At 41.4% G+C, this 27,965-nt stretch overlaps 1 protein-coding gene across 9 annotated transcripts; it reads right to left on the reverse strand.

Moving 5' to 3' along the window:
• Positions 1–725: 725 nt before the first annotated feature.
• ZNF382 (zinc finger protein 382) lies at positions 726–27,933 on the reverse strand. 9 transcript variants are annotated; one of them, XM_030820055.1, is made up of 7 exons: positions 27,524–27,931; positions 25,655–25,725; positions 23,619–23,652; positions 23,067–23,193; positions 22,366–22,458; positions 7,356–8,772; positions 2,643–2,977 (listed from the first exon to the last, which is right to left on the reverse strand). In XM_030820055.1, exons 4-7 carry the CDS (start codon positions 23,098–23,100, stop codon positions 2,920–2,922), a joined length of 1,602 nt encoding a protein of 533 aa, XP_030675915.1. In that variant the 5' UTR covers positions 23,101–23,193; positions 23,619–23,652; positions 25,655–25,725; positions 27,524–27,931; the 3' UTR covers positions 2,643–2,919. The 9 variants fall into 9 exon arrangements, 6 of the variants coding, with proteins under 6 accessions (XP_030675914.1, XP_030675915.1, XP_030675910.1 ...); XM_030820050.1 differs by having other exon boundaries at positions 23,067–23,218; XM_030820052.1 differs by lacking the exon at positions 23,619–23,652 and having other exon boundaries at positions 27,524–27,933.
• Positions 27,934–27,965: the final 32 nt, after the last annotated feature.

Here is a 27,965-nt window from a genome sequence, read left to right on the forward strand (position 1 = left end):
ATTACATATTGTATGCATGTATCAAAATATCACACATATCCCATAAATATGTATAATCATTATGCATCAATAAAAACATACACTGTAATCCCAGAACTTTGGGAGGCTGAGGCGGGGGATCACTTGAGGTCAGGAGTTCAAGACCAGCCTTGCCAACATGGTGAAACCCCATTTCTACTAAAAATACAAAAATTAGCCAGGTATGCTGGTACATGCCTGTAATCCCAGCTACTTGGGAGGCGGAGGCAGATGAATTGGTTGAACCCGGGAGGCGGAGGCTGCAGTGAGCCGAGATTGTGCCACTGCACATATACAATCAGGGACTTTTAAATGGCACTGTGTTGGAATTAAGAATACCAATGAGAACCAAGGGATAGCAGAATTGGCCCCACTTAGTATTATTCCCAATGATTGCATATGCCCGGATGACTATGTATTGGCTGGTTTGTCAGCCACTGTTAGATGTGATGGAGACACCCAACAGAGCACACACACTGAGTTCCAAAGGTGTGCCACCCCCAGACATGAAGCCTGCCACTCCAATGGGGGGTTGATTATCTGGATGGAGTTTACAAATATGGGCTAACTGTAATGTGTTACTTGTGTTGTGAGTTGACCTGCGGAACAATGATGAGACCATGTGGCAAGGCCTGTGTGTGTTTAGACTGACTACTTCTGGATATGTAATTCAGAAGCCAGTCTAAAGATATCTTTGGAGACACAAATCAGGAGGTACTGCTGCTGATGAAGCAGAGCTAGGGATTTTTATTTATTAAAAAAAATTACAGACAGTACAATTCACTTTTTTGTATGTATACTTCTATTTTTTACACATGCATAGATTTTTGTTATCTATGACCACAAGCAGGATACAAAACAATTCCAACACCTCAAAGAATTCCCTCGTGCACCCCCTCTGTATTCAGACCCCACCCCACCCCAGACACTCAGCAACCTTTGATCTGTTTTCTGTTGTTGTATTTTCACCTTTTCCAGCATGTCATATAAATGGAATCATACAGTATGTAAGTTTTTGCGACTGGGTTCTTTCCTTTAGCATAACGCATTCCAGGTTCATCTACATAGTTGCATGTTTCAGTAGCTCATTATTGTTATCGTTGAGTAGAATTCCATCTTGTGGATGTACCACAGTGTATCCATTTATACACTGAAGAACATTTGCTTGTCTCTAGCTTTTTTTTTAATTATAAATGATACTTACAAACACTCATGTACAGGTTTCTATGTGCACATAATTTTTCATTTCTCTTGGATAAACACTTATAAGTGGGATTGCTGGGCCATATTGGATGTGTAATTTTTTGAGACTGGCATATTGTTTTCCAGAGTGGCTTTACCATTTTGCCTTTCCTGTTAGCAGTGTATGAGAGTTCCAGTAACAAATCCGCACCTGCACTCCTGAATCTAAAACAAAAGTTAAAAAAGAAAGAGTTCCAGTTGTTCCACATTCTTGTCAGCACTTGGTATTGTCACATATCTAATGTTTTGAAAAGCCTGATTATAGGCCAGGCACGGTGGCTCACGCCTGTAATCCCAGCACTTTGGGAGGCCGAGGCGGGTGGATCACTAGGTCAGGAGATAGAGACCATCCTGGCTAACACAGTGAAACCTCATCTCTACTAAAAACACAAAAAATTAGCTGGGCGTGGTAGTGGGTGCCTGTAGTCCCAGCTACTCAGGAGGCTGAGGCAGGAGAATGGTGTGAACCCGGAAAGTGGAGCTTGCAGTGAGCCGAGATTGTGCCACTGCACCCCAGCCTGGGCGACAGAGCGAAGACTCCATCTCAAAAAAAAAAAAAAAAAAAGCCCGATTATAAACTGATGAATATCTCAAATGGTAGAACATCCCAGGTGAATGTTGTAGACTAGTGTTGGAGCCTGTGCTTTTGCTGTTGCACATTACTTGTGAAGCAGGACATGGCAAACCTGGCTCTATTGCTAGACCAGAAACTGAGTGGAGAAATTGAAGCATTAGCTGACAAGAAATGATCACATTTGAGATGTACTGTGCACTATCTGATACCGGGGACATAGAGGGTGAGGAGATATGCTTGTTCACATACATTATCAGGAAATACACAGCAGTTATAGGAACCATGTTTATAAGACGGAGCTGATTTACAGTCAGACTGCAAAGCTCTAACATTATCTCCATGATGCCCAGATGTCTGGCTCTGACTCTTGGTTGGAATAAGGCCAGTGAGCTATATGAGGTACTGGTTAAAGTCTGATATTCTCTGGGAGACTCCCAGAGCCAATTTGTTTATGATGGCTTTTTAACTTTTTTAAACTCACACAACCAGTTAGATAGCCTGTCTTGACTATGTAACCAGGGAACAGAGAGGCATAAATACCCATGCGGTGGCTGGGCACGGTGGCTCACGCCTATAATCCCAGCACTTTGGGAGGCCGAGGTGGGCGGGGGATTACCTGAGGTCAGGAGTTCGAGACCAGCCTTGCCAACAGGGAGAAACCCTGTCTCTACTAAAAACACGAACACTAGCTGGTCGTGGTGGCACATGCCTGTAATCCCAGATACTTGGGAGGCTGTGGCAGGAGAATTGCTTGAACTTGGGAGGCGGAGGTTGCAGTGGGCTGAGATTGCGCCATCGCACTCCAGCCTGGGCGACAGAGCAAGACTGTCTCAAAAAACAAAATAATGACAACAACAAAACCCATGTAGAGAAGTTCTGCTGTCAGCTCTCCCCAAATCAAGTTTGATACAGATCTCAGTGCTTCAGTTCAGAGACAGTGTGCAGTCCGTGTGTGAATTAAAACCACTGAGGAACGTGCAGCTAGACGATTCTGAGCCCCAACGCTTACCTTCCCTTTCTTTTGCTGAGCCACATCCTTTGCTTCTAAGTAAAAACATTTCCTGGGTATGCTCTGTGGAGTCCTGTTAGTCCTCTGAACTGATGAAATCATTTTGCATATGCCTTATGACCTTGCAGTTAGGTCTACAAAATATGAATTTGTAAAATCACTCCTATTTTGTTGTATATATTTAGGCCAAGTTGACTTAGATTCTATGAACATGTTTGCTCCTTAGAGCTGCCCAAACTTCATTGAGCAATATATAAGTTAGATGAAAAATACTCATGCACCACATGACATTTCGGTCCATGATGGACTGCATATATAACGGTGGTCTCATAAGATTATAGTACCGGCCAGGCGTGGTGGCTCACGCCTGTAATCCCAGCACTTTGGGAGGCCGAGGCAGGTGCATCACGAGGTCAGGAGATTGAGACCATCCTGGCCAACATGGTGAAGCCCTGTCTCTACTAAAAATACAAAAATTAGCTGGGCTTGGTGGTGCGCACCTGTAGTCCCAGCTACTCGGGAGGCTGAGGCAGGAGAATCACTTGAACCCGGGAGGCAGAGGTTGCAGTGAGCTGAGATCACACCACTGCACACCAGCCTGGGCAACAGAGTGAGACTCTGTCTCAAAAAAAAAAAAATTATAGTACCATATTTTTACTGTACCTTTTCTGTGTTTGGATAAGTTTACATATACAAATAATTACCATTGTGTTACAATTGCCTATAGTATTCAGCACAGTAACATGCAGTACAGATTTGTAGCCTAGGAGCAACAGGCTATACCATATAGCCTAGGTGTTTAGTAGGCTGTACCATCTCGGTTTCTATCAGTACTCTGTGATGCTTGCACGATCATGACACTGCCTAATGATGCATTTCTCAGAATGTATCTCTATTAAGTGATGCAATGCTGTATTTATCAATTCATAAAGTGAAAATTTCTAAAGTGAGTGAAGTGGCTTACACCTGTAACCCCAGCATTTTAGGAGGCCGAAGAGGGAAGATTGCTTGAGGCCAGCAGTTCAATACCAGCCTGGGCAACACAACGAGACCCCATATGTATAAAAAATAAAAACATTAGCTGAGTGGGATGGCGCATGCCTGTAGTCCTAGCTACTTGGGAGGCTGAGGCAGGAGAATTGCTTGAGTCCAGGAATTCAAGTCTGCAGTGAGCTATAATGGCACCACTGTACTCCCAGCCTAGGTGACAGACGGAGAACCTGTCTCAAAAAACAAAAATGCAAAGAAAATTTCTGACTTCTTCAAAAGAAATCTTCAAGCAGGATTCTGGAATACAGCCCAATGCTGTTTCATGCCAAAATATAAGCCACAGGACCAAATTTTCCTAAGGAGCAGCAGCTTACATGTAAATAGCTTTAGAAAACACAACTTCGGCCGGGCGCAGTGGCTCACTCCTGTAATCTCAGCACTTTGGGAGGCTGAGGTGGGTGGATCGCCTGAGGTCAGGCTTTGGAGACCAGCCTGGCCAACATGATGAAACCCCGTCTCTACTAAAAATACAAAAAAATTAGCTGGGCGTGGTAGGGGGCACCTGTAATCCCAGCTACTTGGGAGGCTGAGGCAGGGGAATCTCGAGTCAGAGGTTGCAATGAGCGAAATTGCACCATTGCACTCCAGCCTGGGAAACAAAAGTGAAACTGTCTCATAAAAAAAAAAAAAGAAAGAAAGAAAGAAAAGAAAACACAACTTTATTTAGACTTGCTTTAAAGCATTCAGAAGTACCTCCTTCACGGACATTCATTAGATTCCATACCTTGATTTCTCTCTGCGCCTTTGTTGAGAAATGACAGCACGGGGCCTTTTGAGGATGGATCACTTTATCCACAGCCTTTCTTTTGGGGGCTATTTTCATTTTTTGTGTGTGTGAAATTGGGATGTATATGATGAATATGATTTACTGCCAGAAAATGAAAAAGAACATATATAGACCCCTCAATTGAGTTGTTATTAAGGTATGTAATCATAAGCCAAAAATGCAGCCAAATCTTCAACTGTATTTTATGGCCAGTTTTTCTTCATGCCAAAATCACCTATTAGTAACCACTGTATCTTTGCTCATTGACTCTGGAACCCAAATATTTATACCTTTATTTATTTAACTTATTTATTTATGAGACAGGGTCTCGCTCTGTTACCCAGGCTGGAGTGCAGTGGCGCTATTCTGGCTCACTGCAACCTCCACCTCCCAGGCTCAAGCGATCCTCCCACTCAGCCTCCCGAGTAGCTGGGACTACAGGCATGTGTCACCACGCCTGGCTAATTTTTTGTAGAGATGGGGTTTTGGCATGTTTCCCAGGCTGCTCTCGAACTCCTGGGCTCAAGAGATCCTCCTAACACGTCCCAAAGTGCTGGGATTACAGGCATGAGCCACCAAGCCCAGTCTTATACCTTTGTTTTTATTATATGTGAATAGATACTAAAAAATTACTTTTCCCTTTTAATAAAACAATCAAGTTAAATAAAAACTTTTTCATTAAATAAAAAATAAAACTGTTTTTAGTTAAAAAGCCTGACCATTTTGTTGGCCAGGAATTTGGGAAGACCTCAACTGGGCAGTTCTTGCTTGAGGTCTCATTTGTGGTACCATTTGGGTGTCAGCAGGGTCCACAGTCATCTGAAGGCTTGACTGGATGTCCAAGAGGCCTCACTTACATGGTTGGCAGCTGATGCTAGCTGATGGCTGTGAGCTCAGCTGTGGCTGTTGACCAGGGGGCCTACACATAGACTTCCCAGCATTATGGTCTCGGTATGGCTACACTTCTTTCATGAAAGAGAGCTTTCCCCAGAGTTAAAAGTCCCTGTAATCCTAGCACTTTGGGAGGCCGAGGTGGGTGGATCACCTGAGGTCAGGAGTTCGAGACCAGCCTGGCCAACATGATGAAGCCCTGTCTCTACTAAAAATATGAACATTAGCCATGCGTGTGGTGCGTGCCTGTAATCTCAGCTACCCGGGAGGCTGAGGCAGGAGAATCACTGGAACCTGGGAGGCAGAGGCTGCAGTGAGCCGAGATCATGCCACTGCACTCCCACCTGGGTGACAGAGCAAGAGTCTGTCTCAAAAAAAAAAAAAAAAAAAAGTCCTAAGCCCCATTTGTTTCCTTTTAATCTTCCTTTCTTTAGTATTCTTTGATGGTGTAAAAGAAATGAGCAACAGTTAAAGTCATTCTTACAATCATTTCATTTGAAGAGTTCTCATCCTATGTGAATTCCCTGGTGTAGTATAATATATGAATGATGGCTATAAGCTTTTCCATATTCATCATTTGTACTTGACCAGTAAGACACAGACCATAGGTAAAGACTATATTCCTCCCCATGCTCCAACTTCAACACAGTCACAGGACTTTTCTCTAGTTGGAATTCTCTGACGTTGAACAAGGGTAATGCTGGATGCCTCTCCTTCTCTAGCAGACTTTTTGCTTTCAAATAAGGCATTTACTATGGCTAACAGCAATCTCACATTTATTACATTTGCCTGGAAGATTTGGGCTGTGGCTAAACGTCTTTCTACATATATTACATTCACATTCCCAGTTTTCACAATAACATTGATTGAGTTTCCCTGCAGCATGAATTATCTGGTTTGAAGCAGCAGCATATTGATAAAATTTATAGCTGTTTCCCTTCAGTGTCAATTATCTCATGTGGTGAAAGTTCTGAATCGTCTGCCCGTACATGACTGAATACACATATGCTCTAAGACCCAGCGATTCCATTCCTAAGTATATACACAAGAGAAATACATGTATGTACACCAAGACAAGTATGTTCTCAGAAGCATGATTTATTATGACCCTAAGCTGTAAACAATGTAAAAGTCCATCAACAGTAGAATGGATAAATTGTGATATAATCATATAATCGAATTCTATACTGGATAAAAATAAATTAACTTCTGCCATATGCACTAATGATTAGGCTCAGGGACATGATGAATGTAATAAGCCATATATGAAAGAATACATGATATATAATCCAATTCATAGAAAGGTTTATAATATGTAAAAACTAATTTGTAATGTTAGACATCAGAATCGTGGTCAACTGTGAGGGGGTAACAACTAATTTTTATTTTGTATTTGCAATAAGAAATACAGTTCATACCTCCTTCTTTTAAAGAAACTCTACTCACTGTGTAGTCCATGGACCACAGTCAGTTGGACAACTAATTATTACTGATGAACAAAAAGATATGTATTGAAATGGAAAATGTGATTTTAAATGTTTATAACGCCTTAACAGAGAAAGTTTTTTTCTGCTGAAACTAGTAATAAAAAAAAATTTGGAATTTTTAATGATTTTTGTCATGTAATTTGTCTAATAATATTTGTGTGTGTATGTGTATGTGTGTGTTTTAGAGGCTGGCAAACAGTAGGTTACCATGCAGTATAGCACCTTAAACTGTTGGATGTTATTACACTTGCAAGCAATATTACTACAGGGTTTACTATGACTTAACATTTTTTTTACAAAAAAAGCCACATTACTTACTGAACTCCCATGGTTTCTACCTTGTGAGTTTTCTGATGGACAATGAGGTTTGACTTGCAGCTGAAGAACTTCCCACACTGTTTACATTCATATGGTTTCTCTCCTGTGTGAGTTTTCTGATGACGAATGAGGTTTGATTTCCTACTGAAGGCTTTCCCACACTGAGGACACCCATTGGATTTCTCTCCTGTGTGTATTCTGTGATGAACAGTGAGGATTGCCTTCTGGCGGAAGGACTTCCCACATTCATTACAAATATAGGGTTTTTCCCCCGTGTGAATTCTCTGGTGGAGAGTGAGGGTTGTCTTTTGGCAGAAGGACTTCCCACATTCATTGCAAATATAGGGTTTCTCTCCTGTGTGAGTTCTCTGATGCACAGTGAGGGTTGTTTTCTGGATAAATGCCTTCCCACACTCATTACACTGATATGGTTTCTCTCCTGTGTGAGTTCTCTGGTGATCAATGAGGTATGACTTCTTCCTAAAGGCACTTCCACACTGAGGACATTCATAGGCTTTCTCCCCCGTATGTGTTTTGTGATGTCTAGTGAGGGTGGCCTTCTGGCGGAAGGACTTCCCACAATCGATACAAATAAAGGGTTTCCCCTCTATATGTGTTTTCTCATGAAGGGTGAGGGCTGTCTTCTGACGGAAGGCCTTTCCACATTGATTGCAAACATAAGGTTTTTCGCCTGTGTGAATTCGCTGATGTTCAATAAGGTATGACTTCCTTCTAAAGTTATTCCCACAGTAAGGACAGTGAAAGGGTTTCTCTTCTGTTTGAGGTCTCTGAGGCATAATAAAAACAGACTTTCTGCAGAGGAATTTCCCATATTTGTTGTAGGCAGAGGGCTTCTTTTCCATAAGATTACTTGGATGGACACTGAGGCTTGACTTTTCTATGAAGGCAATTCCATCTTTATTGTATTCAAAGGTTCTTTCTCCTCTGTGAGCTCTAGTATGTGTAAATAGCATTCCTTTCATCAGGAAGGATTTTTCACATTCATTATGGTCAAATGGTTGCTCTGGAGCTTGAACCTTCTGATGCTGAATAAGCTCCTGTTTACCACTGAGAATTCTTTCTGTTTGTTTATGGAGATTCACTGCAGGATGAATTTTCTCATGCTTGGTATTGAGGAGTGATTTCTCCCATCCAGTACTGTCACCAAACTTCTCTTTTATGGGGCTTATATTTCTAATGACTAGTTCTGAAATATTTTTCAAAACTTTTCCATCAGGTTTATATTCACATAGTATTGTTTTTGAAATATGGTTCTTGCCTAGAGTAAGTGTTTTACCATAAATATTACTTCTCTCCTTAATTAGTTTTTTGTGGTTGATGAATATGAGGGGTCTAGAATGCCTGTCTTGGTATTCTTTGAACTTCACTAAGACATCTTCAGTTTTCCCATCTGCTTCTAGAAAAGAATACCATTAACACTGTGAGTCTTCACATAAATGCTATGGATTGGGTGTACATACAGACAAACTATGGTGGGACTATCTCACTACTATGATCTACAAAAAGGCCAGAATAAATTACCTCTTGGTAGGGAAAATGTATAAACATAAATACAAATCTTGCTACTCTGTTAAAATGAAGAAAAACTGGCATAAGCAAAAAACACTCATATCTTTGGCATGTTATAAATATAGGCTGAACTGAGAAGGTATAAGAAACACAAGGATGGCCGGGTGCGGTGGCTCATGGCTGTAATCCCAACACTTTGGGAGGCCAAGGCGGGCTGATCGCCTGAGGTCAGGAGTTTGAGACCAGTCTGGCCAACATGGTGAAACCCCGTCTCTACTAAAAATTCAAAATTAGCTGGGCATGGTGGTACATGCCTGTAATCCCAGCTACTCAGGAGGCTGAGGCAGGAGAATTGCTTGAACCCGGGAGGCAGAGGTTGTGGTGAGCCGAGATTGTGCCATTGCACTCCAGCCTGGGCAACAAGAGTGAAACTCTGTCCCCACTCCCCAAAAAAAAAAAAAAAAAAAGATAAGTGAGCAGAAGAGAAAGAATGATGAAAGAGGGATTCTACTTGGAATGGAAGATTCAAAGCTGCTGAAGTGAGTCTACCAAGGGTGCTGAACAGTAGGCAATGTGACAAAAAATTATTTAGGAAGAGATGAAAAGCTATACATTTATCCCCTCACAACTAAATAAGTGTTATAAGTGCTTCCAATTCTTTCTTCTTCACTTGCATTTACCATGAATGGTAAATGAACTTTCTCAGCTCATTTCCTAGTGTTTACAGAAACATTAGTCTATAGTCTAGGCCCTAGATGTCCATATAACCGTAACTTATTTTCTCTTGAAAGCAGAGAATCTGGAAAACATATTCCCATGGGGAATTATAAAATACAGCAAAAGACAAAATATATTTCCAACATGAATATAATCACTGTTGTGTATACATTTTATATATATATATATTTAAATTCATTTTTATTTTTTTGAGAAAGGGTCTCGCTCTGTCCCCCAAGCTGGAATACAGTAGTGTGATCCTGGCTCACTGCAGCCTTGATCTCCTGGGCTCAAGCAATCCTCCCACCTCAGCCTCCCAAGTATCTGGGGCTACCGGTGTGTGCCACCATATCCAGCTAATTTTTGATTTTTTTTTTTTGTTTTTACAGACAGGGTCTTCCTATGTTGACCAGGCTGGTCTCAAATTCTTGGCCTCAAGTGATCTTCCAAAAGTTCTGGGATTATAGGCATGAGCCACAGTGCCCGGAAACTGTAGTATTCTGATTGCTGTTACCATCAATTTATTCTGCCAGAGATGGTCAATAATGAAATTCTCCTGACCAACAATTCTAACTTCATTCTTTAAATTTGCCAAATTACTTTTTTTCAGCTTTAGGGAAAGATAGGTTTGAGTTTTCCTCCCAATACATCACCTACCTTAACTCTGCTATTCCCTACTGGAGCTGTAAAGGACTGGATTCTTCAATGTATGTGCAGAGCACTAATTAATCTTAACAATTTAAAAAAAATTATTGTATATCTTACTATTGTTGACTTACTACCATCCATATTTGGGAGGGCAATTTAAAGATGGATTCATCTTACCTATGATTAACATTGTTATTTATAATAGCCCCATATTGGGAACAGCCCAAATATCCATAAAAAGATGAACAGGTAAAACTGTGTCAGGTATTACACAATAGAATACTACCTCAGCAATAAGAACAAACAATGCTGATACACAATGACAACAGGAATGAATCTCAAATATTTTGCAGAATGTAAGCTTTATGAAAAAGAATACATATTATACAATTCCACTTATGTGCAGTTTGGACATGTAAAACTAATCTGTATTGGTAATTGGAGTTACATTGCCTCCCTAAGAACTTCAAACACCTCCAAGTATATGCTACTATCCGATTTTTCTTAAAGTTTTCACACAGTCTTTCCTTTTTTTCGAGACAAAGTCTCACTCTGTCACTCAGGTTGGAGTGCAACAGCATGGTCTCGGCTCACTGCAACCTCCACCTCCCAGGTTCAAGTGATTCTCCTGCCTCAGCCTCATGAGTAGCTGGGATTACAGGTGCCCGCCACCACACTTGGCTAATTTTTGTATTTTTAGTAGAGACAGGGTTTCACTATGTTGGCCAGGCTGGTCTCGAACTCCTGACCTTGTGATCCACACACCTCGGCCTCCCAAATTGCTGAGATTACAGGTGTGAGCCACCACGCCCAGCCCCTTTTTTTTTTTTTTTTTTTTTTTTGAGACAGAGTCTCACTCTGTCACCCAGGCTGGACTGCAGTGGCACAATCCCGGCTCACTGCAACCTTAGTCTCCCAGGTTCAAGCGATTCTCATGCCTTGGCCTCCTGAGTAGCTGGGACTACAGGTGTGTGCCACCACATCTGGCTAATGTTTTTTGTATTTTTTAGTGGAGATGGGGCTTCACTGTGTTGGCCTAGTGGGTCTTGAACCGCTGACCTCAAGTGATCCACCAGCCCTGGCCTCCCAAAATGCTGAAATTACAGGCGTGAGTGACTGCTCCTGGCTAAGCTTTCACATAGTTTTTCTACCTTTCAGTATGCCGTCTGTCTGAAATTGTAATATAATTATAGTCTGGAACATTCACTTCAAGAAATTTTCCAACAGCCTGGGATTTTAACACAATCATTCTATGGAAAGTCCTCTATTTGATAATATAATATTGCTTTCCCAACTAAAACTCATGTTTTTGGAGGTCAATATTTTATTGATGATCTTCTGTAAAATCTTCTGAGTATACGTTTACACACTGTTATCTGAAGTTAAGGGATACAATGCTGGCAGGTACATCTAAAAAGAACTTAGTAGTAAATGATTTCTAAATGGATGAGAAAGACATTTTCGCTTGCATGGTACGACAATCAATAAGATAACTACTGGATACCTGGCCTCTGTTACAAGCTGCAGTAAGGAAAGGCAAAAGAGAGGACCTTATTTTGGGGAATGATTATAACCAAATGGAGAAAGAAGTGTCATATAAAACAATGTTGAATTAGGTACCAAATTACTAGATTATATCAGAGGATGTGTCTGCTCACATGTTACAGATGTTAAATACAATGGGAATGCATAAAAAACTGAAATAGACATAGTCTATACAGTAGTCAAGGTATTTCATGGAGGAAATGAAACTTGATTTTTGAGCTAAATGATATATTATATAGTATTGTGTGGTAAAGAATTTAACCTTGCCAAATGAGAGGCCGAACCTTTAACTTCAGTTTCAGGGTAGTAATTTTTAAGGTCTTTGAATGTCATGGCTAATAAGAGTTTATTTGTTCGCCGGGGAGTCTTTGGCTGGCCAGACAGTAACAATGTGTTTGAGGGTAGGGGCTTTGAGTCATGCAGCAAGCATCAGCTCAGCTTCCTAAGGCACTGGAAACTGAGCTCGGCCACATGGGCAATCAGGCCTATTTGATGGAGCCCCAATAAAAATTTTGGACACTGAGGCTGTGCTGAGCTTTGCTGGTTGGTGGTACTCTGTATGTATCGTCACATAGTGTTGCCAGGATTGATATCCATGATTCCACAGCGATAGGGCAACTAGAAGCTGCATGTTTGGCACTTTCCCGGACTCTGCCCATTTCCTTCTTCCCTTGATTGATTTTAATCTTTTCCTGTAACAAACTGTAACTGTGAGTATAACAGCTTTCACTGAGTTCCATGGGTCTTTTCAGCAAATTACCAAACCTGGCCAGGTGCGGTGGCTCACGCCTGTAATTCTAGCACTTTGGGAGGCCGAGGCGGGCAGATCACTTGAGGTCAGGAGTTTGAGACTAGCCTGGCCAATATAGTGAAACCCCGTCTCCACTAAAATACAGAAATCAGCAGGGCGTGGTGGCACATGCCTATAATCCCAGCTACTTGGGAGGCTGAGGCATGAGAATCGCTTGAACCTGGGAGGCGGATGTTGCAGTGAGCCAAGATCGCACCACTGCACCCTAGCCTGAGTGACAGAGTGAGACTCTCTCTCAAAAAAAAAAAAAAAAATTATTGAACCCAAGGGCAGTCTTGAGGATCCCTGAATTTAAAGCTGCTGTCAGAAGTAACGGCAGTCTTGGATGGATTACCGTACCCTCTAACTTCCTAGTTGGCTAATTTTACAAGTATATATGGAACATATAGTATCCACCATATAAGGAAAGGTCCAGCTGTGATGAATAAAACCAATTAGTTTTCCCTCATTATCCAATCCAAGAGGACAGGTTCCGAAACCCCCAAGGATACTAAAATCCAAAGATGCTCAAGTCCCTCATATAAAATAGTGTAGTATTTGCATATAACCTACACATATCCTCCTGTATACTTTAAATCATCTCTAGATGACTTATACCTAATACAATGCAAATGCTATGCCAACAGTTGTTATACTGATTTTTATTTCTATTTTGTGTGTGTGTGTATGTGTGTGTATTTTTTTCTATTTGCAGTTGGTTGAATCTGCTGATGTGGAAGCCATGAATTCAGGGGTCTGACTGTATATGAAGTGTATTTAGGAGTCTTGAACAAATAGAGATTATCAAAAGTTCCTAGTCACAGACAGAAATACATTTGGAATGACCAAATCGGGTATGATCCTGTCACCCTTGAAAAGAGGGATTTAAATTTCATATTAAAAAGTGTTATCTTTTTAGCATAATGACAGAAAAACTGAAAAAAAAAAAAAAAAAAAAAACTAGGGAAAAATCGTGGAAAATCCAAAGATTAATTACAGTAGCCCGCACCTGAAATGATATGGCTCTCATTTTGGAAGCTGTCAATGGCAAATGAGAATATAAGAAGATACAAAGATATTTTACAGAGTGAGATAATATAACACATTGTGGAGAGATCATTAAGAAAGTATAACAGAGATGATGGACTCAATTTTATACTACTTGGGCTGATTATGGGAACAAGAGAATACAGAAACAAACAATAATAAATAAGATTATGGGAACAGGCCGGGCGTGGTGGTTCATGCCTGTAATCCCAGCACTTTGGGAGGCGAAGGTGGGCAGATCACTTGAGACCAGGAGTTCGAGACCAACCTGGCCAACATGGTGAAACCCCACCTCTACTGAAAATACAAAAATTAGCCAGGCGTGGTGGCAGGTGCCTGTAATCCCAGCTATTCGGGAGGCTGAGGAGAGAGGATCACTTGAACTCGGGAGGTGGAGGTTGCAGTGTGCCCAGATCACACCATTGCACTCCAGACTGAGCAACAGAGTGAGACTCCATCTCAATTAAAAAAAAAAAAAATTATGGGAACAAAAGAATAAACAAATAAGAGTAAAGATAGCAATTATTATTTCTGATATATTGGAAACCAAAAAGGATAGGACAATTGATAGTCATATTCCTACTGGCAGATTAAAATATACCACTAGAGTTGACAAGGGAGAAATGGGCTGAAATGTCTATTTGAAAGCAATTCCCATAAAACAAGGAAATCAATTTGAGAATTCATCAGATGATTGTACCTTGTAGGACTTTATAACCCATCAAGAACTGAGAGTGAAGAAAATGCTTTAAGGACACATCAGAAAGATACCAATGAGAGGCCTAATGAAACAAGATTCATTTAGTCAACAAATATTTATTGTCCTAGACAAGGTACATAAAGGGGATAAAAGCAAACAAGATGTGAAAACGTACTCACAGAAATAGGATGAGAATGAGGTAGTATTTTTCACCCAAATCCCACAACTATCCCTGGCAGATATTAAGAATGATGCTCAGCATTATGATATGAAACATAAAAAGTTTACTGGAAAGAAATCATGGTCTTGAAATTACCATTTTGGTCCCAGGCATATGGATTTTAGAACCTGGCGGTAGGTCTCATGGTGAGAATGGGATGTGAGACTCAGGTGGGAAACAAAGAAATAATCTTTCTTTGCCCAGGGAAAGAGAAGAAAGTGAAAACTATGAGGAAGATAGATATTAAAAAATGATTTTTATTTTTCTGATAGGTTTAAGAATGCTCTCTCAGGCCAGGCGCTTTGGGAGGCCGGGGCAGGCAGATCTAGAGGTCAGGAGATCGAGATCATCCTGGCTAACACGGTGAAACCCCGTCTCTACTAAAAATACAAAAAAATTAGCCGGGCATGGTGGTGGGTGCCTGCAGTCCCAGCTACTCGGGAGGCTAAGGCAGGAGAATGGTGTGAACCCGGGAGGCGGAGCTTGCAGTGAGCCGAGATCGTGCCACTGCACTCCAGCCTGGGTGACAGAAAGATACTCCATCTCAAAAAAAAAAAAAAAATCTATTTTAATTTCTGATAGTGTAACCAAGTAACCCAGCCTCAAACGTACTTTAAAACATTTTTTCCTTTCTTGCTTTCAACCTTGAGACCCTTTGAAACTCTTTGTTGCTTTCTCACCTGGCACTTCCATGTGAACAGTGTTTACTTATCTAATTATGTGCTTGCTTAGGAATTCCAGGGGCCAATTTTGAAACAAACCAGGAAGACAGACCCAGCTGCAGAATCCTCCCCACTTAGTGGAGGTTACAAATAGTTAGCCCACCACTACCAGGCCAAAGCCAGAATGAGGCAAACTGGACCTCTGGAAGAGCGATTACTCAAGATAAGGATCAGAACAAGACACACGGGCCTGTGCCCTCCTGCACCACCCTTTCCACATCCTTTCCTTCACAACCTCCTTCACTCAGCCCAAAAGGTAGAGATGGCTTCTTTGAGGCAGAAGCCTTGCCAACTCCCATCTGCTGGCATTTAATCAGTCAAGGTGCTTTCCTTTCACCACTCCCCAGTTCTCATGTTTGTGGCCTCTAAGCAGTGAGCAGCTGGACTTAGGCCAGTTACAATGCCATACACACAGACACATGTGCACAAAGTTCTTTTAAATTCTTAATAACTTTAAGATTTTAAATATGTCTAAGACTAGAAAGTTTGAGAACTGCTGGTCTGGACATCTAGATTTATTTATGTATTTATTTATTTGTTTTTGGAGACAGAATCTTGCTCTGTTACCCAGGCTGGAGTGCACTGGCGCGATCTACCTTCACCTCCCGGGTCCTAGCAACTTGAGTGCCTCAGCCTCCTGAGTAGCTGGAATTACAGGTGGGCACCACCACGCCCAGCTAATTTTTGTATTTTTAGTAGAGATGGGTTTTCGCCATGTTGGGCAGGGTGGTCTGGAACTCCTGGCCTCAAGTGATCCTCCCATCGCAGCCTCCCAAAGTGCTGGGATTACAGACGTGAGCCACTGTGCCCAGCCGACATCTAGATTTTGGTAATGACAAAGAAGTTTGTATCAAAACCATCCTCCAGCTGATAAAAAAAAAAAAAAAAAACTCCACTTATTTGAAGGCACTAAAGAATGACCAAAAGTACCCAGAAGCTGAAGTGGATGCAATCTTTGAAAGAAAGAAACCACACTGCATAAGAGCTACATTTAGCCAGGTGTATGTTCTCAATAATTCAGGCAGCACAGAAGAGCTAGATCTCCAAGAGAAAGCACAAGTCATCTGTATAAGGGAATCAGAGGTTGGAGTTCAGAGCTACTGTAACTTGAAGACAAAATCTGGGAACGAAGAAGTCAAAAAAGCAGAGCCCCAAAGTTGGCATAAGCCACCCTCAAAGCCTTGGTTAACTACATTGCTGCAGGGCAAGACTGCAAGGAGCCCAAAGGGGAAAGAAAGCTAGAGCCCTGAAGGAACTGGGCAAAGAGTTTAGTGGCTGCTTAGCTCTGAAAAAGAGTTTGCAATTCCAGCCCTGTGCCAACAGGAAACTTGTGAAAACCTTGGTCCCAATATAAGCAAACTGGAAATGTGATATTAAAAGAGAGTAGTTCAGCATGGATTCATGAAGACCAATATGGGGCAGTCCCTTTCTGGTATTTTTAAATGCACTGAAAATTTTAAAGCAGAGTGGAAAAACAGGCAAACAAAACAAAACAAAAGAGCAAAAAATCCCAGTCCATTCATCTTTGTCCTGGGCTAGGTGAAAACAAAACAAAACAACAAAACAAAACAAAACAACCTTGGTCTTTCCATCGAGACTCCAGAAGGACCACGTCTCAGGAGTAAAGACTGCATCCCAGGACTCAGGACAACACCATTAAACTTTAACCAACTAGGCCCAGTCCTTGGGCATGTCCACCAAAGGGCCCAGTTTTAGCAAGAATTCTGTCAAGTCGGTTTAGCTGGAATCCCCCACTCTCAATATCTGATCTCTCTCCTCACCAACCCCTCCAGGTGATATCTGATCACCATGACCTGCTTTCAGTAGGAATCCTGGTAGGTCAGCTAAGCAAGATTACCCTATCCACTCAGTAATTTCCCATCACTGCCCCTCTCCCTCAACTATAAATTTTCTCTCTTCCTTATTGTATTCAGAGTTGGCCCATTCTCTCCCCACTACTTCAAAACCCCATTGTAGCAGTCCCTGAGATCTGCCTTACAAGTGTCAGGATAATGTTTTTCTTTAGTATTTATAGTAACACAGCTTGGATAAGAACAGATTGATTACTAGACCCCTTGGTGTCTCAACCAGGACCCCAAGTGCACACCTTTTGAGACTTGGTCTTCACTCCTGACTGACTGGGGACCCACTGGTGAGTCAGACTCCTGGTCCACTACTCTGGACAAACTCCCATTGAAGATGGTACAACATTTTGATTCCTTAGATTCTAAGCATACTCTAGAGGCTGGGTTAGAATCCTAGGCTCCTCTGTTTATATGAAGTTGGGTTAGAGGTGCCGGCTTCTTTGTTTAAAAGGTACCTGCTGGGCTAGAAGTCTTTCTTCCTGGGTTTTTCTTTTGGGTGGGAATCCACTTCCTGACTCTCAGGGCTAGAAAATTCCTGACTCTATGAGGCCTGTTTGATCCTGTTTCTCCCATGGGAACTTCTCAGTTGATTGATGGTGTATGTTCCCCTGTTGGTATACGCTCTGCCAACTCCCTCTACTTCCTTTCTTCTTGGCATCACTTTACTAAGGATTCTTTAAACTGGCTCCTGTAAGACCTCTCCTTTCCCACTGCTCCACTCCTCCTTCCTCCTCTCACCACCTCTGATCATCCCTTCAGTTCCCCTGAATCCCATTGACAGGTGGCCCTTCAGAACTCCTTCATCCCTCTGTCCACCCTGCCAGACCTTTCCCTTCCCACTGTAGCCCCTACAGTCACTTGAACTTTAGGTGCCCTGCCCCACACTGGGGGCATTCAAGGGGTCCCCAAAAGAAACTACCTGTGGCTGAGAAGGAAAAAAGGGTTAACTGGAAACAAAGTGGATATTTTATTCACTCAACCAAGCTTTGGAGACATCCAGATAGCTCAGTCGTTCACCTAAAATTTAGTCCACAGCTTCCAAAAAATCTGAAAATCTCCACAAATATTGGCTAAAAAGCATTAGCCCACATATTGAACAGCTAACCTTGTTCCATGTGTCAGAAACACGATTCAGATAAAAATATAAAGTGGAGCAAAGATGAGAGTGTAATACTATTTTACTGACTCCTGGCTAACATTTTAGAATGAAAGTTATAAGATCTCTGTTTTGGACTGTCCGCCTATGTATGTCTATGTATGTATGTTATGTATATGTGATATTTTCTTACCTCGAGATGGTATTAATTAATTATTTAAACATTTCAGTTATTTAGAGATGAGGTCTCACTCTTGCCCAGGCTGGAGTGCAGTAGTGCATAGCTAACTGCAGCCTTGAACTCCTGGGCTTAAGTGATTCTCCTGCCTCAGCCTTCTGAATAGCTGGATCTATAGGTGCACACCACTGCACTAGGATACATTTTTTTCAGAGACTGGGTCTTGCTATGTTGCCCAGGCTGGCCTCACACTCCTGGCCTCAAGCAATCCTCCTGCCTCAGCTTCCTGAGTAGCTGGAATTACAGGTGTGAGCCACAACACTTGGCCAAATTAACTTATAAACTCCCTTAAAGAGTTTATTCAAATTGTTTTAAGAGAAAAATGAGTGTTTATATAAGTGAAATGTTCCTAACACCCCCAGAAATGTAGGAACTAACCCAAAGGCCTTTCAAGTTCATGTGACTTGGGGTAAAATTTTGATAACTAAGATGAGTTTAATATTGTTGGTTTAATAAAAAGAGGTGCATCTATGAGCACATATTTTTATTCTACTTGGCTTTACTAGTCAAATAAGTTACTATCATATTTACTATGTTTAAAACTATAAAAACTATAAATTCAACTTAAGAAAAAATAAATAAACATACAGTAAAAATGAATTGTCTGATATCCATTATTTCATATACATCAAACACGGCAGGAAAACAAAATAAACAAACCTATGTATTTAACTTTTCAGGTTTTCTTGATTTGCTTTTAATTGCCTTTTACTTGTATATGCTATAAAAACAGTTAGCAAGGAAATTACTTGAGAGGATGGCTAGTTTTGTTTAATATATTATGAAATTTTCATGAATAATCCAAACATAATAAATACTATTTGTGTAGGTCAACATAAGTGGAATAAGAGTTTTATAAATAGGCTTTTCCATAGTTGTTTCATAATATCTGCCAGAAACAGTTTCCAAAATCTTCTTGGTAACTTGCAACCTAAGAGTCATGCTAAGTTAAATAATAGATATTCATTTATAATTTCTGAGATAAACTACTGAAACATGCATTATTGAACATAAGTTTAAATTTACATACTTTTGGCTCTTTAATTTTAAACAGAATAGAAAGATTAAATATCTTTGGATCTGTTAAACACTAAAAAATTGTACTGTGAGGAAATATCTATCTATAAAGTTGTGAGATGATGTATTAGTAACATTTGCTAATCTGTTATAGAATGCTAGTATGTAGCAGATAATTCACAACTATCTACTTCTGAGTTTACTCTGTTAAAAGGTTACTAATGGTTAAAATTATAATCACTATATGTAATTAAAACTACTAAAAATAGGCGGGGTGCAGTGGCTCATGCCTGTAGTCCCAGCACTTTGGGAGGCTGTGGTGGATCACCTGAGGTCAGGAGTTCGAGACCAGCCTGGCCAATATGGCGAAACTCCGTCTCTACTAAAAAAATACAGAAATTAGCTGGGCATGGTAGTGCGCACCTGTCATCCCAGCTACTCCTCAGGAGTCTGAAGCACAAGAATCACTTGAACCCGGGAGTCGGAGGTTGCGGTGAGCCGATATCATGCCACTGCATTCCAACCTGGGCAACAGAGTGAGAGACTGTCAAAAAAAAAAAAAAAAAAAGAGAGAGAGAAAGAAAGAAAGAAAGGATGAAAGAGAAAGAGAGAGAGAAAGAAAGAAAGGATGAAAGAGAGAGATAAAGAAAGAGAAAGAGAGAAAGAAAGGAAAGAAAGAAAAAAAGAAAGAAAGAAAGAAAGAAAGAAAGAAAGAAAGAAAGAAAGAAAGAAAGAAAGAAAAAGAAAGAAAGGGTTCATTGCAACCTCTGACTCCCGGGTTCAAACAGTTCTCCTGCCTCAGCCTCCTGAGTAGCTGCGATTACAGGTGTGTGCCACCATGCCCAGCTAATTTTTGTATTCTTTTAGTAGAGACGGGGTTTTGCCATGTTGGCCAGGCTGGTCTTGAATCCTGACCTCAGGTGATCCACCCACCTCAGCCTCCCAAAGTGCTGAGATTACAGGTGTGAGCCACCACGCCCAGCCACTCTTACTATTTACAATAGCATCAGAAGTATTAAAAGCTTAGAGAGAAACTTAATGAGCAATACGTAAGACTTCTATACTAAAAATAGGAATTGCTTATAGGAACTAGAGAAGCTAACTAAAATGGAAAGCTATAGCATTGTCATGAACCATAGGACTCAATATTGCTAAGACATTAGTTCTCACTAATAAAAAACCTAGCACATTTATCTAAAGAAATCAAGAAGTTGATTCCAAAATGAATTTGAGAAGAAAATGACATACAATAGCTAAAAGTTGTTTTCATTTGTTTGTTTGCTTTTTTTGAGATGGAGTCTCACTCTGTTGCCCAGGCTGGAGTGCAATGGCGCGGTCTTGGCTCACTGCAAGCTGCGCCTCCCAGGTTCAAGCAATTCTCCTAACTCAGCCTCCCGAGTAGCTGGGACTACAGGCATTTGCCACCATATCTGGCTAATTTTTGTATTTTTAGTAGAGATGCGGTTTCACCATCGGGAGGGACTGAGTTGGAAGAGGCCTGGTGGAACTTAATGGGTTAACGAAACTGTCTTTTTTCTTGATTGGAGTGTGAGATACATGGGTTTATCCTTCTGTCAGAATTCAAAGAACTTTACACGTTAGATCTCTATGTACATTATACCTATAAAACATGGAATAGATTCTTAGTAAGGAATAGCAGCAATATTTCCACAAACCCAGGCAAACAAGAAAAAGATTTACATGGGGAGTGATATTCATACCTAAAATTTACATTTTAGAGGCATGAAAGTCAGCCATGTATAGCACTTTACAGATCTCAGGTCTTTAAAAATAGATCACTAATAGGATGGAAACTATGAAAATACAGAAAATAAGTGCTGGTGAAGAAATTGTAACCCTTGTACACTGTTGGTGGGAATGTGAAATGATGCCGCTGCTATAGAAAACAGTATGGTGACTCCTTAAATATAAACACAGAATTACCATATTATTCAGCAATTCCACTTCTGAGATTATACCCAAAAGAACTGAAAGCAGGGACTAAAACTGATATTTGTACACCCATGTTCATAGCAGCAATATTCACAATAGCCAAAAGATGGAAGGAACTCAACTGACCACTGATGGATGAATGAATAAGCAAAATGTAGTACATATATACAACAAAATATTAATCAGCATTAAAAATGAAGGAAATAGATGAACCTGGAGGACATCATGTTAAGTAAAATAAGCCAGTCAGAAAAAGGTAAATACTATGTGATTGCATTTATAAGAGGTACCTAGAGTAGTCAAATTTACAGAGACAGCAAGTAGAATAGTGGTTGGCAGGGCTAGGGAGTAGGGATAAAGGGAAGTTATTTTTATTTATTTATTTATTTGAGATGGAGTCTCACTCTGTCGCCTAGGCTGGAGTGCAGTGGTATGATCTTGGCTCACTGCAACCTCCGCCTCCCAGGTTCCAGCAATTCTCCTGCTTCAGCCTCCCGAGTAGCTGGGATTCCAGGTGCCCAACACCATGCCCGGCTAATTTTTTTGTATTTTTAGTAGAGACAGGGTTTCACTGTGTTAGCCAGAAATGGTGTCCATCTCCTGACCTCATGATCCATCCACCTTGGCCTCCCAAAGTGCTGGAATTGCAGGTGTCAGCCACCACACCTGGCCATGGGAAGTTATTGTTTAATGGGTACAGAGCTTCAGTTTTGCAAGATGAAGAGTTCTGGAGATGGATGGTGGTGATGGTTGCACAACAGTGTGAATGTACTTGATGCTACTGAACTATATGCTTAAAAAGTTTAAGAGAGTATATTTAATGTTATGTATTTTACCACAATAACAAAAATAGATCCCTAAAAACATTCAAAGGCATCAACTACTTGACATTTAATGTTCACTAGACTTCATTTAGACTCACCTAGGTAGCTGTAACTTGGAAAAATTCTCTGTGTCCATAGCTCTTCTCCTTGTTCCAACTTGCGGATCATATCAGGCTTAGTCATGTGAAACCCTAATGATGGAAAATGAGACTCTTGGTCTAAGCTGTTTCGACTTTAAAACTATTGAAGTAAGATAAAGATACAACTTCAAGGTGGTAAATGAGGTATACATTAATGTCTTACCAAAGTTAATACCTTACACTACACAAGTGATGATATAATCATATTTTCTTTTCTTTCTTTCTTTCTTTCTTTTTCTTTTCTTTTCTTTTTTTTTTTTGAGACAGTCTCGCTCTTTCACCCAGGCTGGAGTACAGTGGTGCAATCTCAACTCATTGCAACCTCATCTCCCAGGTTCAAGTGGTTCTCGTGCTTCAGCCTCCAGAGTAGCTGGGATTACAGGCATGTGCCACCACACCCAGCTAATTTTTGTACTTTTTAGTAGAGACGGGGTTTCACCATGTTGGCCAGGCTGGTCTTGAACTCCTGGCCTCAAGTGATCCGCCTGCCTCGGCCTCCCAAAGTGCTGGGATTACAGGCGTGAGCCACTGTGCCTGGCAATATAATATTTTCTGCTAAAAAAAAATCACCTCTAATCCCTGAAATTCAAAGTTCTGTATGTTTCAGGAATTCTTAGAAGGAGATGCATGACATTGAAAGATTCAAGAGTGTTTCTTACCCACAGATACGAAGTGGCAATAGTTTTCCAACATCACATCCCTGTAGAGCGCCTTCTGAGCAGGGTCTAGTTGCTGCCACTCCTCCTGGGTGAAGTCCACAGTCACATCCTTGAATGACACTGATCCCTGTAAGGGCATACTCTAGTTCATCCTGAAGTGATCGGAAATGTGTGAGAACTAGATATTGGAGACCTAGTACTGACGATGTTTACTGGTCAGACTAGTTTCCTTATTTATGTTTTATGTTGTATAAAATTCTCTCTGAAAATACATCCATTTGTATTTACTTATAATCTCATGCTAAACATACTGAGATCACACTACTTGTCCTGAATGTGACTGGTTGCCTGGTAGACCAAAATGAATAAAACCCTGACCTTGCTCATGAGAAGTTATAGGCTAAGAGAGGGGCATACATGTAAATACATGCACTTAGTAGGTTTTACAGATGCAATGACATAAATACGTACAAAGTAAAGTGTCACAAAACAAGGAAAAATTTCATTTTGTACTCTGAGGCTTCATTGAGGACATAAAAGTTTTGTACTCACAACGAATTTGTTTTGTAGGAATACAGGGCATCAGCTTTTAAAAATTCATGGGGAGAAAAAAATCAGTTAGTAAATCAGGAAATAGCAAAAGGCACAGTATGTTAGGAAACAGTCTTTGAGCTCTAAGAAAGAAAAGGTATATGGAGGTAGGCAGTGGGGATATTATGACATGATACTAGATTTTTTTCCTACAGAACAGTGGTCTTAAAGATATACTGAACACATCCCCAACATTGTAGCTATTTATAAACCATCAATAGGCATTTATGAAAATCTACATTGTTAATGAATACTGCTCTTCGATGTAAATTGTTAGTATTTTATTTCCTTCCAATAGACCGTCTTGTACATTCTACTGTGAGGCATGCCCTACTTTGGGTCTGTTGCTTTAAGGAATGTAAAGAACATCAATAAACATAAGTTGACACACGTGTTATGTGATAAAAGTTTTGAGGCAATACTCCCGAAGACTAGAAAAGGCTTATCATATGTTAGGTGGGAATGACAATTAAGTAACCATGGTTAGAGATGTCTCCTAGATTAACGAAGTGTCAGCGGGCTGACAGAGGACAACTGCTCCTACATGACCACCATTACAACAGAGATGGTCGTAAATTGGCTGTAGAGTGGAAAAGATACAGGCATGTTATCTGCATAGGCAAATGCATGGCTGCTGGGACTAGAAAGTGAAAATGGGAAACAGAAGAAAATGCAGGCTGGACCAAAGGAAGTAATGAGGTAAACTTTGGAAATGTACTTTAAGTGTCTGTGGAACATACAGGTGGTGATAGCTACTGGAGGTCGGATATTCGGTTCTGACACTCTGGACAGAGGTCTAGAGTGGAGATGGGTATTTGGGAGTCACTAGAATCACACTAAGTGTAGCCTTCAGAGTGAATCTGACTGTGCATAGAGAAAAATGGACTGTGAAGAAGAAGAGAACCAATTAGCATCTGAGGAAAACCAATATTTTAAAGGTTGGTGGATGAGCTAAAGAGGAATTTTCTGAAAGATATGAAAAGAGGACAAAGTACTGTTTGATCAACAATAGAATATTTCAAGAGCAGCCTGGCATATGGAATTCCTTCTCCTGCACCCGCATATAAAAAATTATAAGAAACTAGAAAGAAAATAATAAATCTCTAACAGCATTGGAATACTGGAAAGGTTTTCACTGGCAGCCCACAATTTGTAGGAATGGCTAGCAGACATGAATGAAACAAGAAGATCAGAGAGGAAGGCCGGGCACAGTGGCTCACGCCTGTAATCCCAGCACTTTGGGAGGCTGAGGCAGGCGGATCACAAGGTCAGGAGATTGAGTCCTGGCTAACATGGTGAAACCCCGTCTCTACTAAAAATACAAAAAAAAAGAAGAAGATCAGAGAGGAGGAACATAAAACCTGTTTCCTTTACAAGCCTGCAATCAAATTGCTATCCTAAACACCTCACAAAGCAGGACATCTTTCCAGAAACTAATGCTGGGATCTACCACTTCTATTTCCCAACGTATCATTGCAAAACCTAGGCTAGCGGAGATAATCAAGGTATTTCTACGTCTGCTCTATGACTACTCACAGCTTAGATCTCAAATCAGCATCAGGACAAGTTAAATTCATTCAAGCCATATATTCCCATTTAAATCAAGACAATACCTTTCTATTCCAGCAGTTTGTTTGTGAGAAGACTGAGAAAGGAGATGATGAATGATGTACCCAATGAATATGTACAACCAGAAGGTACACTTGGGGAAGGCTTAAGTTGATCTGGTTGGAATGGAGAAATTGTGAACAGGGCTGGATATAGGGTGAGGCAGGTGAGGCACCTAGAATGCAAAATTTAGGAGGGCACAGCCCTGAGGGTACCCCTTAAATATTTTACCTCATGCCACTTGCCTGCCTCATCCTAATCTGGCCCTGACTGAAGACTAGTTTCATGGAAGCAAATCCCAATACCCAGGAAGGTTAAAGGATAGGGAAGCTCATGTTCATACACCATGAAAAAAAGTTATTTCAGAAAGAGAGGAAACATCATCTCACCTGAGACATGGCTTTGAGATTTCTAGATGAACTTTCTCTTCTGAGCTCCTCTTTTGAAAAAAGAAACAGTCCTGAGAAAGCAAAGATGGAGGATACACGTATGTGAGACCATACTTGACTCAGAACTCCCAGAATTAACTCAGTTAAATCTGCATGAATGTTTACTATTTCAGCACTTGTCCACCTTGCGTACCCTTCAGATGTCCAGGATGGTAGGACAAATCAGGCTCCCTCACAAACACCAGAAACCCAGTCTCTTGGTAAAGTAGACAGGATTCTGAGGAACCTGCTTTAGCTTGAAGAGAGAGAACATTGTGTTTTTCCCTCTGCAGCTCTGCCTTCCATCTCCCACTAACCACAGGTTTACTGTGTATTTCCAAATGGTTCTTCTTGGACTTTTTGCCAATTTTCACTGATAGTAGTGGATGAGAATACCTTCCCAAGCCCTGATGAAGACAGTTGACAACTTTTAAATCTTTGCCTATCTGGTCTATATTGTAGTTAAGAATAATCTTTTTTTTTTTTTTTTTTTTTTTGAGACAGAGTTTCACTCTTGTTGCCCAGGCTGGAGTGCAATGGTACAATCTTGGCTCACCACAACCTCCACCTCCCAGGTTCAAGCGATTCTCCTGCCTCAGCCTCCCGAGTGTCTGGGATTACAGGCATGCACCACCACGCCCGGCTAATTTTGTATTTTTAGTAGAGATGGGGTTTCTCCATGTTGGTCAGGCTGGTCTTGAACTCCCGATCTCAGGTGATCTGCTCACCTTGGCCTCCCAAAATGCTGGGATTACAGGCATCAGTCACCATGCCAGGCCCACAAAATAACTATTTTAATTACTACAGTGAGACTGGATTTATTAAAAATCTATCAAATACTTTTTATTATCTTAGCAAGCCTAAGGGAGTAGGAAATCTCACTCATATACAAGTGTTAAAGTGGTAGTTATGGCAGGCACAGTGGTTCACACCTGTAATCCCAGCACTTTGGCAGGCCGAGGGGGGCGGATCACTTGAGGTCAGGAGTTCGAGACCAGCCTGGGCAATATGGTAAAACCCTATCTCTACTAAAAATACAAAAATTAGCCGGGCGTGGTGGCACAAGCCTGTAGTCCCAGCTACTCAGGAAGCTGGGGCAGGAGAATCACTTGAACTCCAGAGGCAGAGGTTGCAGTGAGCAGAGATCATGCCACTACACTCCAGCCTGGGCAAAAGAGCAAGACCCCGTCTTAAAACAAACAAAAAACAACAACAAAAGTGGTAGTTATGGTAAAAAAAAAAAAAAAAATTTTCCTGCATGTCCCCAGTGGAATGCTATTCATTTCAACATATTGGGTTTAGTTAATATGGTGTTTCCAGGTAATGAATCTGGGAATTATGAAAATCACCTCTTCCCTTCTGATACTGTTATCTCTCTTTTATTTGCTAAATTGCTACTTAGTTACAATTTTGGAGGCAGGCTTGATGGCTACTATTCAGATAATCAAGTCTTACAAAACCAACCAGCCATGGTCATAACAGGGTTCCTCAATCTTCAAATATTTAGGTCACCAAGGCCACAAAACCACCAGAAGTAACAGTAGGTTACAAACACATGCAGAGTCACAGTCAACCAAACATCCTTCAGAGAACCACCAACCTACAGGCCCCACTTGTCATTCACAACCTCAGACAGCAGCTAACACGACTCCAGGCAGTCACAATCACATCCGCAAATCACTTTCAATTCTCCACACTCAAAGGCAGTCTCAAATGCGACTCACACCTAATCTAAAAATAGACACACGCAGAGGAAACCTCGCGCAGCAACACTACTCCGTCCACTTTTCACACACAATTGGCCACAACATCCCAAAGAGAGGCAAGCACCTAAAATGCAGCAGGTTGGGCGCAGGAGGCCACCCCAATTCAGCGCGCGCGCGAACACGCAGCGCCCGCTCCTCGCGGGGACCCGACGCCAGCGATGGCGCTTCCGCGGGATCAGAACGGGCAAAATCCCCCTTCGCGGAGCTCGCTCCGGGTCACCCTCAAGGTCACGCCCACGGACCACGCCCGAGGCCCGGCTCGTACATATCGGAGCGTCTGGATACCGCGGTCCCGGTTCCCTCCTCAGAATTACCAGGCTCGGCTCGGACTCTTGGTTACCTCCCTGGCCTCCCCACCCGGTTCCGCGTCCTTAGACAGCTCTCCCGGAACGGAGCTCCCAATGCCCTCCTCGGCCTCCTCAGCACCCCTGGCACCCACCAAGCCTCACCCCCGGCCCAGGGTGAGTCGTCTGCGCCTGCGCACTCGCGCGTGGGCCTGAGCTCCC

Source organism: Nomascus leucogenys, chromosome 10, assembly GCF_006542625.1.
Source record: "Nomascus leucogenys isolate Asia chromosome 10, Asia_NLE_v1, whole genome shotgun sequence".
NCBI classification, from domain to species: domain Eukaryota; kingdom Metazoa; phylum Chordata; class Mammalia; order Primates; family Hylobatidae; genus Nomascus; species Nomascus leucogenys.